Genomic DNA, 16,414 nt, shown 5'->3' with positions numbered 1-16,414 from the left:
AGGCACAAACAATGTGTTTACATTACCCTTTCCTAATGAGATTTTTCTTGACCCTGCAAATTGGTAACACCCATTTTTAATTACCATGTTACTCTTCAGAGGTTGTATGGGGTGAAAGAATGATGTATTCAATTTTACCTTAGAAACCTTGAAAAGAGTTTTCAACCTTGACACTAGATTCAGTATATAGATCATGGAATCTCTATTTCTTAGGAATGAAATTAAAATTGAGTGCACACCTTGAAAGGGCCTAAGAGAAGAAACTGAGACTGCCTTTTAGAAATATGCATTTAACCTTGGTTCAGAAACTGCTGAGTTTAAGTCAATTTTCATGTTTTATTGCCAATTCTTCAAAGAGCTGAGAGTTTTCAAGTCTTCTGATGATGCTTAATATTTTCAGCTAGTAGCTCTAACCTTGGAATAAATAAAAGTAGTAATTTTTTATCTAAACAGCTCATGGCCTATGGAGGGAAGCTGAGATATACTGTTGCTTTTTATGCTTTGGATGGCTTTGGAACCTCAAATTTTGAGCCACAGATTCTAATGAAAGGAGGTCACACCAGCAAGTTGGTCATCTATGTAGACAGCCCTTCTCCAGAAAATGGAGTGAGAACTGACAAAGAAGTAGAAATGAAGGAGGTAAGCCAAACCATTGGTGTGGAAATATTTCCTTTCTTCTATGAACTTTTACAGAAAAGCTCTGTATATTTAATAAAATACTTCGAAAACTGCTTATCTGATTTCAAATAGGCTGAGTAAATAGAGTGCTTGGATTAAAATGCATCTATTTTAAGGAAAAAATGGCCGGGAATATTGTGCTATAGCAGCAAATAACATTTTGACATTGTTTCCTCCTTTGGAAGTGCTAAAGGTGTTGCTGTGGCAAGCTTTTCAACACAAACTCTGAGTTTGGTGATAAATGACAGACAGTCAGGTATTGTCACTCTCAGGCAGTTGCATAATTTTGTAGCCTGTATGTTACAGTCACAGCCCAGGAGCATCATCCTATGGGATGTGAATCTTAGCATAGCAGGAGCAGTAAGTTGCAGTAGTGCCCACCAGACAACTTCAGAGGAGATACCCATTTGGTCTCTGGGACTCTGCTGACTAGGTCTGAGGTGACATCTACCCTCTCTTTTTGATAGGAAGCAGGATACAGTTACAGTGGCCATTTCTAACTGCACAGAAAATGAGTGCTGTGAAGTCCCGGTCTTTTGGCTGTCTGAGATCTCCAGATCTAGCCAGAAAAAAGCTGTGCCATACAGGCCTGGACTGCTTTCCTGTAGAAACTGATCGTGAAAGCTGGGTGCAGAGAAGGAAAGAAGAAATTATATAAAACCATGTCCTGTTCTAACATGAAGCAACATTTTTGATTTTCTGGGACATATTGATTAGACATAGTCATTGTGATTGCTTTTCTGAAGGAATGAACAGAGCATTACCCTGAAGTGAGCTTGAACACTCAGGTTTAATAATATGTGTTATGTTTCCCTAGGATTCTTGGAAGTATTTTAACTCTGTCTCTGATGAGCCTGTCTTACGTTCTGACTTCATGTCTGTGCTAAGCAATGTTGAATACATCCTTATCAAGGCAGCCTATGGCCAAGGATTACAGCAAAGCAGGTAAAGCAATCTCTGCTTGCATTTACTTAGTATATTGCACTTCCTCTAATTTAGTGTAGAAATAGTCCCAACTGAGCTATACAGTAAAGATTTAACTCAAATTAGAGAAGCTTCCAATTTTCTATTTATGACTTTTGTTCTTCCTCTGATACAAAAACATTTATGGTCTTTAATGGAATCCCTCTTTATTTCTTTCTGTGAAACACTAAATGTCTTTGCTGCTTATTTTGATAGAAAAACCCAAAAAAAAGCATAGAGCCTTACAAGCTGAGGCAATGTTCTGCAGGATGGGTGATATAGTTCGATGTTTTCCAAATTATTTTTTCTCATCTTGTTTTTATGGATATTGAAATTTTGGGTTGTTTTTTCAATTGAAACACATGGTTGGTCCCCTGAGTTCTTGGGTTTGTACCAATAGTTTTTTTCTGTAGCTTTATGCACTCTGGGCAGTGGTAGTAAATTACTCCCATGTCAGAGTGGTAGCATTTTACTGCCATTTTGAACACAACTAGGTTACTGATAAGGGGGAGGAGATGGGATGTGGTCATTGCATCTGTCAGTTTGGAAACTAGCAAGACAAGCAGAGATGCATCCAATGAAGCCCCAATACCTGTACGTCTTCACAGCTCTGAAGAAGTGTGGCTCCACCTCCAGATTTGGTATTATTTTTGATTCACAGACCCTCAACTATCTTTTTGTTAGTTCTGTCCAAAAGTCTGTGGGACAAAACAGATGTATTTCTGTCTAGTGTTTCTGAGGCAGAAAGACATACCCTTGTATGGTGAGTTTGTCAAGTTTTGCAGACCAATGAGAATCAACCTATATTACTTTGAAGTACTTCTGATTTGTTTATTGTAGATCCTGAAATCCCATAAATGAGTAAAGAATCTTCAGATTTTATTAAGATATTTGCATGGGGAAAAGGGGATTGTGGGAGATTATGTATGGTAGCCCTGACCTTGAAGCATAAAAATGTTTGGATCTCAGTTTTGGTACTAGGACTTCTCTAGATGTTCATGCTCTTTTCTGCATATATCTTGTAGAATTGCAAATATTTCAATGGAAATTGCGGTGAAGTTTGAAGAAATGCATCTGGGCAGAGCTAGAGCTCATCTTGTAGAGCAATGTAGATGTCCTGCTGGTTATGCTGGATTGTCCTGTCAGGTATGGAATCCTTGGATCCTTTCTGAGTGTCTAATAGTGAAATAATAAAAAAATTTTCTTAAACAGCTTTTTAAAGTGCTTGTAATTGTTAATAGCTGTGATCATGTATTTTTTTATTTTACACCCCTTACAAATAGAGCTGTGCTCCAGGATACTACAGGGGAAAGCATACAGAACTCAGTGTAAAAGAGCCTCACACTCTGATAGCACCTTGTGTGCCATGTCAGTGCAACAACCACAGTGAAACCTGTGATCCTGAAACTGGAAGGTGCTTGGTATGTACAATTTATACATTTTTCTATTGGTTTCACCTGAGCATACAATAGCAGTAACCTGTGGAAGGAGTTTCTGGGAGAAGTATATGACTGTACTATTTGAATAAAGTATAATTTCCCTAACTCTGACAAATGGAAAATCTAAGTAGTGTTTCCTGTAGGGTACATTGAGTAAAATTACTAAGCTTTTTAGTCACTAACATCTTCAAAATTATTATTTTAGCTTTAATTTTACTTTAAAAATAATTTGTGTATCAGTTCGGTTTATCTGTTTTTCTGTGAGACTTTTTGGGCTTCTGTCTTTGGTCTGGCCAAGGTTTGCTAAGTCACACACAAAAAAAAGTAAAGGAAGCAGTAAGTCATATCACACCAAAGACTAGGTTAAAGTCAAACTCTTTGTCTCTCAGGAAGAGAATCTCTGGGCAGCTTTAAGTGAGGCATTTTTAACTCCTAGAGACTAAAGTAGTATAAGGATGTGCCTCAGCTAAGTTAAATTGCTCACTTCTCTCATTTTATCCCAAAGGTTGCAAAGAGGCACCACATCTGACTAATGCATTGCCTCTCTTGTGGGTTCACAGCCCTGTGAACTGCAGATCTTCAGCTATCCAAATAAGGAACATTAAGTCTGTTCTCTGTTATGGCTCAATATTCTTTCCTAAAGTTTTTTTCAATTGCTATGTTTTTCCAGTGGTTAATTGGTTAGTTCAAAGTCAACTTCTGCTGAATTAATTCTTGAAGTCAATTTTTAAAGTGAGTTTATGTAGTCCTTCAGGCTTTTGTAAACCATTCTTTCAGGTTTGTCCTAAAGTGTGTTTGTCATGGGTAAGAACTATGGTTCTCATTTGTACAAGGCCAAAACACATACGCCTTTCACACTAGTGAACACTAGTAATTCTTCCTCTCAGCTTCTTATTGCAGGGGTGGCAAGTCACCTACGTGTTGAGATTACTACTTAGACATTTTCAGCTGAGTAGTGTAGGCAAAAGGGATGGTTTTCACCTCTGACTTCTGCTCCCATACAATAGGAGGCAGAATTGCTACTGCTTACTGTCTTCAGCTAACCTCTAAACACTCACAAGAATATGAAACAAAAAACAGGAAAAAGGAGGGGAAAAAGGAGAGACTTTATTATCTTAGGGGACTAGTTAGTTAAATTATAATACCCATTTAGTGTTTTAATGTGTTTACTGGCTGTTGATCAGTACTGTTGACAAATTAATTGCCGTGTCTGAATTTCAAATGTGCATGGTCCTTGGTTTGTAGCACTCAAATGCATTTGCTGAAACATAGAAACTTACATTTTTTTGTCCAGGTATCCTGTTTAATTTTTCCATCAGTTGATTCTTTTTTTTCTTTGAGGATTTTTTGCTTTGTACTGTGATTTCCTGGCCTGAATTGGATTAAGAGAAGCAGAAATATATAAATCTTAATGGAAGTGTAGAACAGAAATTAGGTCAACCTTCCTGAGGGGACATTCACGTAAGAGAAAATATGCTGGCATTCTGCTTATTTTTGCATAAAAGGTTCCTCCACTAAGAGAGTGCTGACCAATGGGTTGTGACATTTAGAGATGATTGTTGGAAACTGTATACATTTATTGATTGGGGGGAAGATAAAAGTTCCTCTTGTTGTTTGTTGTGGTTTTAAACTGTCTGAATTCCTTTTTGTGTATCAGAACTGCAGAGATAACACAGTTGGTGATTATTGCAGTGCTTGTGCCCCAGGCTACTATGGGAAAGTAATTGGATCTGTCAAGGACTGCTCTCTCTGTGCCTGTCCCAGAGCCAACCCGATTAGGTAACCAGAACTTACTAAATCCAATGTATATTTTAGCATTCCGGATTTCTTGTGCTGTATGTCTCACCTCCTCCTCCCCCCAGACTATGAGAACAGGAGTTAGTTATTACATGTCCTTAAGTTTTAGACATTTGAAAGCCACCTATTTTTGTCAATGTCACTTATCCTGAGTTGTTCACAGCTAGTGGTAACTCTGTGAGGTTTTAAAATAAAAAGATTAACTGTGAAAAGTTGAGGTTTTTTTTTTTCTCTAATAGTAGATCAGCTACTTGGAATGTTTTATAGATAATGGTATAAGTTGCTCTGACATGTTTTAGTTTCAAATGTGGGTCTCTCTTCATTCAAAAAGCAGTACTTTTGTATTTACAGGATTCAGGCAATCTTCAGTCAATGCAGGAATTTTTTATGAGATCAATCCTAGGGGAAGGACAAGTACTTTTGTTTGAAATGTATACATCTGTTTGTTTGGTAGAGGAACAGTTAACTTCGTATTTTGAAAATAAAAATGCTGTGCAGGCTGTTTTTTCTCCAGAAGCTTGAAAAGCGTATTTGTTGTCTGCTCTTGGATAATTGAATCAGAATAAGAGCCTAGGAAATCTGATGTTCTCTTGCAAGTCTGTTAGATACATACTACAGCCATATCATGCAGCATCCATTTTTCATTGTCTTATCTTTTAAAAGGAAAGCCATGAAGTGCTTTAGCATGTTATACAGTAACGGAGACACATTGGGAAAGCAAATGTTTTAAGACATGAATAATTTAAGGTACAAATTCTAGAGCACTGCATCAGATTGAGCAGAGGATGCTGTTGCTTACAGTATTTAACCTGTGGCTGAAGATGTTTTCTGTCATTGTATGATCTTCCATTTATGTGCTAGCAGGTATTTGTTTATCCTTCCTCCAGTTTTAGTCCCACTTGTGTCCTGAAAGGTGTTCAGGATTACCACTGTGATGCTTGTCTCCCAGGATATGAGGGACAGTACTGTGAAAGGTGAGTTACACTAATGGTCCCCATTTATCCCTAACTCCCAAGGACAGTTTGATTAATGTGAATCACACTTATACTTGGAATAACTTATTGAGTGTTCATAAATAAATATATGAATGAGTGCTCAAGGACTTTGAGTGATTTGTTAGTTATTGTTAAGCTATTAAATTAAAAGCCTATCAGTGATTCTCAAAGATAAATATAATGTCTGATTTCATGACGAATATCCTCTGATGGTCAGTGTCCCATTCCTCCCTGTGTAGTTGCTCCCTTGGCTATTATGGTGACCCTCAGCTTCCTGGTGGCAGCTGCCATCCGTGTATGTGCAATCCAAGTGGCTCTGTTCATGTTAATTGTGATCGTGCAACTGGCCAGTGCTTCTGTAAGCAAGGTGTGACAGGACAGCTCTGTGAGGAGTGTGAACCGAGACATCTTCTTGTGGAAGACGAGTGTGTTTGTAGGTGGTTTTTAAGTTGATTACTTTTCCAATGGGCTTTGGTCTATTCCAGTGATATTTATATACACATGATTATTCCTTGGGTGTTTTTAATATGTCAGGCCCTATTCTTCCTCTGAAAGGAAAGAAATCTCAATATCTCTGTAAAACGGGGATGGTTGGTGTAGATAATCACCAGAGGTCTCTTCCAACCTCAACCATTCTGTGAACACAGAGGAAACTGCAATAGAGATCATAACATCAGACAAGCAGATAACCCTTAACATGGCTTATTTAGCATTACAGACAAGTTTAAGGAAAGATAATTTTAATACTATTTTGCTCTCTGTAGCATACCTTTATTTATTTGAAAATGTTGAATTCCTATTGCATTGACTCTTTGGATGTGAAGTTGCTGTAATAATACTTTCGGAGTTATCCCATGTGTGTAGGCATTCTCCACCAATAATGAATCATATTCCACCAATAATTAGTCATGTAATTCCTTACGAGAGGGTGAATAGCAGATACAGCAAGTACAGTAATCTGTTTTTACAGTGAACTGGGATTTAGGACCCAGATTTTGCTTTGTGTAAGTAAAAAAACCCCAAGGAATACATGGAATTACATTACTATAGTCTTGAATTTCTTGCCTTCCTAATTTGTTTGAGTGTCATCATCCTGTATTTATAGCAATATAGCTAAATAGGCTGAATAAATATATAAACCAGCAAGCAGCTCAATAGCCAGCAGGATCAATAAGGCTTGAATGCGTGCTAACCTAAGGAGGAGAGTATGCTTGGAATAAGTCCACTCTTAAGGCAGGAAGGAAAGGGCAATACTACAAATCTCTATACTGAAAATTATTATACCTAATCAGTTTTAACTTAAAAGGTGAAGGTACATACTGTGTAAATCAAAATAAATGTCAGTATTTGGTGGCTTCTTTTTAATCGTATTTTTTCTTCCTCTTCTTAAAATGGTTTATTTAGCTTGTGATGACAACTGCACAGGAGTTTTGTTAAACAGTTTGGATAATCTCAACAAAGCCATACTTTCAGTGAACCTTAGTGGTGTTGCCCGTGTGCCCTATGGTATATTGTCAGAGTTGGAGAATGCAACAAAACGTCTAAAGGTAAAATGAATACACAAATAGTTGAAATACTTAGTCACACCTCTGAAACAAAATTTATAGCCACTCACATGTGCCAGTAATTTAACAGAAGCCCTCCTGAAGTTCATAGCTTGAATGTGTATGTGTAAGCGATACCAAATTAAGACCATGATGTTTGATCTAGAAATATACCATAAGTTATCACATGCCTGTATTGCTTTCTTTTCATGTGTGGTACTAGCATTTAAATAAATGGGTGATATATTTTTCAGTCAGCACTGTGATTACTGAATGTGCTATATATATGTGTTTCACTTGGATTATGTGCACCCCTAAGACTCACCCAGCCCTACTGAAGGCAAGGGGAATAATTTTCAGCAGTGAAATAGAAACACCAGGCCAGGTCTTCTCCCTCTTTGATCCCTTTGCTAAACTGCTGCCAAGGCACAGATCGTGTGGACGTTCCCCAAGAGTCCCCTAGGCCCACCCTAGAGTCCTCCTGCTTCTCCATTAGCCAGGGTGCCTGGGATGCAGTGGTTTGCTTTCTTCTTGGTTGTGTGGCAGTCCAGGCACCTCCAGCTTGGGACGCAAAGCCAGGTAGAATGTTTCAGTGTTGAATTCTTTCAGGCTGCTTGTGGCAAACTTGCCTTCCAGCTCCTCTCCCCTTAAACAAAGCATGAAATAATGAGTTCTGTGATTCTAGAAGGTCATTTATTGTTGCTGAGGATTAAGTTCATGTGTTCTCTGTACAAAGCCAGAGATAAACAGAATATTCCCTACCTCATGACCACTAAAATATGCACATATATTGATGAGCCTTCTCAGCAATAAGTCAAGAAAGACAAGAAATGACAGAAACAAAGCTATCATCTTTGTATTCCACCATATCACAAAAAAAAATCAAAATAATGTCAATTTTCTTGTGCTGCTGAATTCGGCAAATTAAGGGTTTGAGTTAAATTTTCTTCTATTTAAGATGTAAGGTAGACTTGAATTCCAGTCAGTATACTTCAAATGTTAATAATTACAATATCTGAAGGCAAGCTTGATTAAATTACATGTTTATGCTTCAGCAGAGATGCTCTTATCCTTTAGTTTTAGTTGCTAACCTTTTAGCTATAAAGCTTCAGTTACACTTCCCCTCCTTTATTGTGTCATAAGGCATAAAACGTACTGAATTATTGCAGTACTTTAAGGGTACAATTGACTTGCTTTCTCTAATTGTTTTGTGTTTGTATAGGAGCATCATCTTCTGGGAATATAAATATTATTCAATATGTAGCTTTTATTTAGCATAACAGTTATAAAAGAAAGTAAAATCTTATGTAAAAATAAAAGCAGTTTAAGCTTCTCCTTTAGTACTTTTTTTTAATATTAAAGTCAAATCAAAGCCAGCTGTCACTCTCTTGAAATGGGATGCTATAAGTGATGTAAAACCTCTTGTGACTATGATGTCATCTCTGTTTATGTAAGGCCACAATGTTCTTTAAACAACTTAATCTTGAGAGTAAGTTGGTAGTCTCAAAATTTTTCTCTATTTGGAAGCAGGTATCCCCCTTTTTCTGGCTAATTAAAGATTACCTTCCCTTTTGCTGTATACCAAAGTAACTGTAGCTGGAAGCCAGAAAACTGCCAGTTTTATTATGTGAATTACAGATGTTCCCTGAAGGGCTGTCCCCTGCACTGTATTGTGTCTTTACCGCACTGTATTGTGTCTTTACCTCATGCTGGTCACTCAGGAACTTGAGTATTTCCTCTTTTATATGCATTAGGTGTGGGTCTTTCAATAATAAGAAAGTTATCAAATCAGATCATCTATCCCTCATTGCTTCTGCATCTCCAGTCCATCTGACGACTTCAGTAATTCTGTTTTTCTAGTTAAAACCTCCTGCTTTACTCTTCCTGACATACCTAGACATACTTACTGTCCCATTCTGGGTTTTTGAACTGGGCTTTTAAAGAAACCTTGCTGCCAGGAGGCTTACAAGAACTTCAGCTTCTGTTTCCGTTCCACTTGTACTTTCTTCATGCTGAGGGAAAGACTGAAATTTCCATTTGACAGAAGGATGTTGGATTATCCTGTGTATTACTTCTTTAAAAAGTTGGGCAAAATGATACTTATGGTATTTACAATGGTTGACTTTGAAACATCTGAAATCTAAAATAACCTTTCCCAGACTTCCTCTCTTGGTAAGAGATGCCTTAAGTTTCTTTGCATCTTTAGAGTAGTGTTTTCTTGCAGACCTCGACTGTATCAAATATGATACACTTGGGAACACTGGCCTATTTATTGCCATCTAGAGTAATTTTGAGGTGACCTTGAAGCTAAATACAGCCGATTATTCTCTCTTATTGGTGAGAAAATCTGCAAGGCTGCTTGTTTCACCTTATCATGTTCAGAGGGTCAAAATCCTGAACTCCTGAGTGCCATGCCCTGGGTTTTGACATGGAAACATAGAGTTCTCCAGGGTAGTCCTCACAGATATACCCTGGATGGAGCTGTTTTGTCAAGACCAGCAGCTGTAGGAGTGGATGGAAGCATTTAATTTGATTTACCTTGGAACTTCTCAAAATAGTGATGAAACTGAGAATCAGGAAAGCAGAAATTAAACTTTCCTCTTATTACTCGAGTGAAAGTATGACATGGCTGGATCCTTGTTTCCTTATTTAAAGAAATGACACACTTTGATGCATGAACTCAATGTATGTAATTACTTTATGTCATCTTATGTGCAGATCAGTCATTTAAAACATACAAATAATCTAAATAGTGTGCATAGTTTTTTTCTTCACAGAACTTTTCTGGACACACAACAAAGACTTTAGATTACAGTGTTATGTTTTTTCATGTTTCTTATAGGGGTCTGTAGTTCCTAGAGAAAATCCAACTTATTCATTAGCTACAGCAAAAGAAAGTCTTCTGAGTTTATTAGGAGGAATTGATCAGCTACATGAAGAGGTAGGTGCTGGCTTTTTTTATTTTTAGCCTTTCTGGAGAAATCCTTTGAGATTTCATAGCTCTGTACCTAAATGTCAGAGAGCTGTTTAGAACTCACTTTATAGAGTTAAGTGAAAGAATTCAGTCCATTCTGTAGTCTTTCTGAGGAGGGGAGTTAACTGGTCTGTGGAGTTCTTCTGCAAACTACAATGTTTTATGATATTGTACAAGGAGATTTACATGGTTTCTGTTAAAGTTCAGAAACTTTCTGTACTGTGGTCATTTAAGGCCCTAAAACTGGAGAAAGAGAGATACTTTCTTCTCACTTGTTTTAGCACGTGGAGCTTATTCAAAATTATGTCATACTGAATATTCTCTAAAAAGTCTTTGATACTTATAGTATTAGGTTTAAAATTACCTCTGCAGAAATAAATCTGTTGAAAATCCACATGAAGAGTAAACAACATTTTTATACTTTATTCAGGTTTAGCACAAGAAAAATTGTAGATAGAAAATTCACAATAGTACCGCAGCCATTAGATCTCATTTGCTGACCATATGTACCTATAATTTTCTGACCATGTATACATAATCTAACTAGGTGCTTGCACTAACAGTGTTGATATGGCTAATAATGATGTATTTAGAAGAGTGATTTTCTTAAGATGCATTAGTTGTAGCTAAAAATATATGTAATGTTTACTTAAATTGCTTTGGTAATTATGATCTTATTGATTATTAAAATAGTTGATAACACAGTTCATTGATATCAGAGTCTGAAACTTTCAGTATAATTAAGGCATCTGCAAGCATGGAAGCATCAGAGGTTTATAAATCAGCTATGTCTACCTTAGCAAAAAAAAAAATTGTTTCCTTTCACAAAGTATTCTCAGTATTGAGAAAAAAAAGTAAAAATCGTTGACAAATGTCATGAATTAATCGGTGTTTAAGGAAGACTGTCAAATATTATCTCTGATTTTATTCTAGTCATCTAGATTTTTGAAAAAAGCTTGGCAGCTTAACACAATGACTTGGGAAACCAGGAATAAAAGTCAAGAACTGACTGGATTTATTGACACAGTACACACAACCATCAAAGGTAACCTGCTTTTATGATATTTCTACTTCTTTACAGAATTTAGAAGGGCATTTCCTTCACAACTCTTAAATGAACTATTTGCATGGAAAGTGCTGCAGTTTGCACAGGGGATTCATATATATTCTTTTTTAAATGTTATTACTAAATTGTTTATGCTCCTATTTAGTACTTGCGGAAGTTGCTGTGTCACTAAATAAAACACTGGGCCTGGATCTCCCGCTGTCAAATGCTACATCTCAGAACCTGCAGGAAGATATTTCTGTCCTTTTGGATGCATTGCGCAAGAAAGATTTTGATCAACAGCACCAAAATGCTACCAGTGTCCTAAAGTAAGCCTGTTCTACTGAAAACTTTTATTTCACATAAGTCTGTACTATGAAATACTGCGTTTTGGAGAGATCTGAAGAAACATTTGACATAGCGCTTAGGGACATGGTGTAGTTGGGAACTGTCAAAGTTAGGTTAATGGTTGGACTGGATGATCTTCAAGGTCTTTTCCAACCTAGATGATTCTGTGATTGTGCCATAATAAGAGGCAATGGGATGGATAACTGGCCTAGGTGGAGCTATATGAACTCTGAATTTAGAGTTGCAGGATTTGAAGATGTTTGAGCATTCTATGTGATACTAATATAGTCAAAGCCTGTTCTTTTGGATGTGATACAAAATTCCCTTGCAATTAAGTGAAAAGACTCACTGGTTTCAGTTTGTTTCAGATCTAGCCCTAATATACATCTCCTTGTTGCTTTTGGCTAGGAGATGTCATAAAACTGTCTGAATCAATAGCAAGCCCAGGACATGTCAGGTCTGCTGAAGGACATGAGTTATTGTCACTGGAATATGTATCACATAGATTTGCAAATGAAACCAAGACATTTGTTTCAGCATTCTGACCCACTGTTTGGGATTGTATTCCATTCTCTTCATTTGTCCCAAGTTAAAAGCCATTTTAAAATGGCTTTTATATTCATTATTAATGCTTATTACCAGACTTGGCAGTATCAAACATCGACTGTTCCAACCATCAACAAAATTTTTGCTCCAGCTTCAGAAATGCTAAGTATTGCACTAGTCCACCAAAAGCTATAAGAATGTTAACACTGGCTTCAAGGGACATAGATTTAGACCAGAGTGGAATATTTCTGAAAATTTGACTTTATTAAGTGCTTTGAATTAGACAGGATAGAATGTTTGTGTTAGTGGCATGTCTGATTTTGTTCCACAGACTCCTGTGCTTGTCTTTGTGCTGAATATTAAATGGTATAGAAGCTAAATGGACATTAAAATGGACTAGAAATGCACTGTTTATTCTTATATTTATTAGAAACTTCAAATAGGTTTTTTTGCACTTACAAAAATGTCTCAAAATGTCCTGTTGCATAGTAACAGAATGTTTTGACTTGCAACATCAGCTTTTGAGCTGTTTATACAAGGCATTTGTAAAATAACTTTTTCAATTATAGGCTCCGTAAGTTCTCTTGATAAGTGTCCTTTGACAGATTGAAGAAGAGAGTTAATAAGATTTATAAGATTGTTTGTTCTGCAGAATTTGTCATGCAATGCAGCTCTAAATTTAAAACTCATTTAAATAAGCAGCTTAGTAGTCCATTTTTCAGGGAACAGAAGTTACCACATGGCTCACAGTGGACTGAGCTTGTGATAACGGACCGTTAAGCAACATCCGTAACTGAGGTCTTTACCCACTTTCCATGTAAGGCAAAGTACCCAAACATTTTGGAATATAATGTTTTTACTCCACACTGAAATAGAAACCATTACTGTCTTGTAAAATACTTCCATTCTTGTAACTTTTTTAAGGCTATGGCTTGAGTATAAGCACTCTGAATTAATAGTTTTAGGAAACACATGCAAATGCACATCTGCTATTCAGTAAGAAAGACAGAATGTGTTTAGCTGTGTATAACTGTGAAGTAGACTAGTTTTCTTTTGCTTTGGCTAAAGATCTATATGATTTCAAATCAGATTAAAAGGAACAAACATTTATGTAAAAGTATCATTACAAGAGTTGGAGTGTGCAGTGTATGTGCTGAAATGAAGAGAAACAAAGGAATAGACTTGGAATAGACTTTCGGGATCATTTTCAGTTCGATTTCTTCAATACTTGAACGTGTTCAAATGGAGATGCAAATATTTCCAAGTAGAACATCTAGTGATTAACAACTGACAAATTTGGGGAGATTTGATATTTCCCGGATAATGTCTGTTACTGATTAATGAAGATAAGTGCAGAGATTCCTCATTTCAGTGTTCATTTTAATGAGACTGTTTTTATATGATATATAAACTCTTCAGGACTCTCAGGTAGATGTCTTTCAGTTCTGGTTACTTGTTTCTTTCCAGTGTTAATCCTCATAATGGATGTTTTGATCCTACATTCAAAATATGAATCACTACAATTGAGATTTAGAGCAGCCCTGGAGGAATGTTTCACAGAGATTTTGATGTGGGGGATGTCCCAAATTAAGTCCAAATAAATGTGATTTGTACGAGCCTATTTTCCCTCCGGTCACTATATACAAAGTTTATGAACCGTATTACTGCCTTCTTCCACAGGCAGTCGTCCTTTTATGTGGTAAGATGAGTAACGAGGCTACCATGTATATATACGCTATTATAGAAAAGAATTATAGCAACAAAAAAAATAGCAGACTTTTGGAAGAAGAGGCATTTAAATTAATTTCACATGACCCCATTTTCTCTTCACGAAATCCATGCCTAATTTCTCTTTCACCATTTATTTATTTTCTGATTCCTTTCTTTGTCAGAGCTGCAAAAAAATTGTTGATCCAGGTTCAGACAGAGTATCTTAAACCCCAGCAGGAGCTTGTTGAACTAAAAAAGGATGCAAATCAGCTCTTAGCAAAGCACAACAGCAGACTGCAAGATGCCCAGGACCTGGTGAATGAGGCACTTGCTAACATCAATGAGACCAATCGCTTGTTTCCTCTTATCTCCAGCAACCTGGCAGAGTTAAATGTAAGACTGGACAATCAGTGTTGTTGCATAAGAAATATCAAAGTTGAAATTGTATTTAAAAGCTGCTTTTAGACTTTAATAAAATTCTACATGTTTAAACATGTTAATATATGTGATACTTTAAAAACACAAAGAAAACCAGACCACTGTTTGGAAACTCAAAAATGATTACGTGTTTTGTGAACTCATCTGCACTAGCTGACTGTACAGACTGCTATAAAACACTTGATTTATGCTACAGGACAAAACGTTAAATATAAAGGAAGATGAAGAAGTCTCAACCATGCTCATTAAAGAAGGGGAAGTCCTCGTGAATGCTGCTACTGCTCTCACCCAGGATGTAAAGAACTCTACATCTGTAAGTTCTTAAGTTTTAACATTGTCTTTGACACTATCAAGTGTATTTTGCTATTGAAAAAATAAGAGGAGACCATTTTGTTGTGCAGAACCTGGAGGTCGACCAGGATGGATTAGTCCTATGGAGCACCAAACTGCGACACCACGTCGATGAGCTGGTGATGCAGATGTCTGTGAGAGGAGTGCTTGACCTGGTATACAAAGCTGAGGACCATGCCACCCAGTTCCAAAGACTTGCAGATGCACTGGAGAGGTGATAAACTCAAGAAATAAGAAATTGGGAGAGATTTACAGCAGTGTCAAATTTTATTTAAATAGATAGTAGCTTAATCCACTAAAGGAATTTCATGCCCATGGCAGGGCAATTGAACTAGATGACCTTTAAAGGTCCTTTCAACCCAAACCGTCCTATAGTTCTATGATCAATTGCTATTGCTCATTTAATTTGAAGTGCTTTTTACTTTTAATATAGTGTACCTTTGTTAAACAATATGGGAAGAGTTGATTAGTTTTACATTTCATGTTGCTGACTTACACAGTACCTACTGAGTTACTAAATGTCCAGCAAGTATATCATTGTATGGCTTGAAAAGCTTCTGGTCTGTGCATGAATACTTCTTGACAATATATCTCTCAATTTCTACTATGCCTCCATTATTGTTGATTTCAAAGCATCTTGCAAAAATGAATGGGTTGCAAGTCTTAAATCCACTCAAATGCACTCTTAGAATTTGAAAGCTGTGAAGTCAATCCAGTTAATTCAATGGAAATTAATCTTCTATCCCAGGAATCCTTCTAGGATTCATGCTGTTTTGTCTCTTAAAGTTAACAGCTATGTGTTAAAAGTTACATCATGTCAGACTGGAAAATTTACACGGATTTTAAGTTTGAGAAAAGAAAATTTTGCTCTAAGTAACACTGAGAAGCTCTGCTGATTTCACCACAGCCAGATAAATTCAATAAAGCAAAATTTAATACAGAAAAGCTTTCAGATGCTTATAATTTCCTCCCTGATTCTGTATTTCTCTACTTTGTTTTTGAGCTCCAGCTAGGAACCTGTTTCTGTTCTGTTTAGGCAATGTGATTTGTTTGTTCTAAGTAGCTTTATAAATTGAAAAACTGACCATAAACATAAAGGTACAAAATAAAAAAACCCACAAGCAGATGAAAACCTTCTTTGAACTGATTTTGTCATTCAAAACAAGGAACTTAAAGCCCCTTACACAACATAGAGCAAGGTGTTCTCATTTTTTCAGAGTGCATCATATATTCTAGAAAGATGTGCATGCTGTAACTGAAGACATGGCACTTAGTGCTTGATTAAGGTACTCTCATGAAAACAGAATTACTTGTTAATTTTCTGTTTAGTGGCCTCTCTAAAGTAAGACATGTGACTCTGAACACAACTGCTGCTGTTTACACCCACTCCAGTGTTAAAAGTGTGATTGAAAGAACAGAGAGTTTGGCAGATGATGCATCTAGAGTTGTGAATGGACCCTTGGATATAGTAAGTATCAATATTAGTATTTTAATTAATGTATTTTCCTTTCTTATTTTGGAATATTTGTTCTCATTGGTTTTGCACTTGCTGAAATTTGAGTCTTCTTGATGGAGTCATGTCCTAT

The 16,414-nt window shown here is 36.6% G+C and overlaps 1 protein-coding gene across 1 annotated transcript in view; it reads left to right on the top strand.

Annotated features, from left to right (window-relative positions):
- Positions 1 to 16,414, top strand: part of LAMA1 (laminin subunit alpha 1) — a 107,545-nt gene that overhangs the window by 62,625 nt on the left and 28,506 nt on the right. Inside the window, exons 26-40 of the mRNA XM_074899182.1 lie at positions 454 to 639; positions 1,496 to 1,623; positions 2,667 to 2,787; positions 2,925 to 3,062; positions 4,738 to 4,859; positions 5,765 to 5,851; positions 6,112 to 6,305; positions 7,277 to 7,419; positions 10,259 to 10,357; positions 11,324 to 11,435; positions 11,602 to 11,764; positions 14,222 to 14,432; positions 14,674 to 14,790; positions 14,879 to 15,042; positions 16,158 to 16,296. Of these exons, the coding sequence (XP_074755283.1) occupies positions 454 to 639; positions 1,496 to 1,623; positions 2,667 to 2,787; positions 2,925 to 3,062; positions 4,738 to 4,859; positions 5,765 to 5,851; positions 6,112 to 6,305; positions 7,277 to 7,419; positions 10,259 to 10,357; positions 11,324 to 11,435; positions 11,602 to 11,764; positions 14,222 to 14,432; positions 14,674 to 14,790; positions 14,879 to 15,042; positions 16,158 to 16,296 (2,124 nt within the window). The remainder of the gene's footprint in view (positions 1 to 453; positions 640 to 1,495; positions 1,624 to 2,666; positions 2,788 to 2,924; positions 3,063 to 4,737; positions 4,860 to 5,764; positions 5,852 to 6,111; positions 6,306 to 7,276; positions 7,420 to 10,258; positions 10,358 to 11,323; positions 11,436 to 11,601; positions 11,765 to 14,221; positions 14,433 to 14,673; positions 14,791 to 14,878; positions 15,043 to 16,157; positions 16,297 to 16,414) is intronic.

The sequence above is a fragment of the Athene noctua genome, chromosome 2 (assembly GCF_965140245.1).
Source record: "Athene noctua chromosome 2, bAthNoc1.hap1.1, whole genome shotgun sequence".
Lineage (NCBI taxonomy): Eukaryota > Metazoa > Chordata > Aves > Strigiformes > Strigidae > Athene > Athene noctua.
This window is presented reverse-complemented; position numbering and strand designations above follow the sequence as displayed.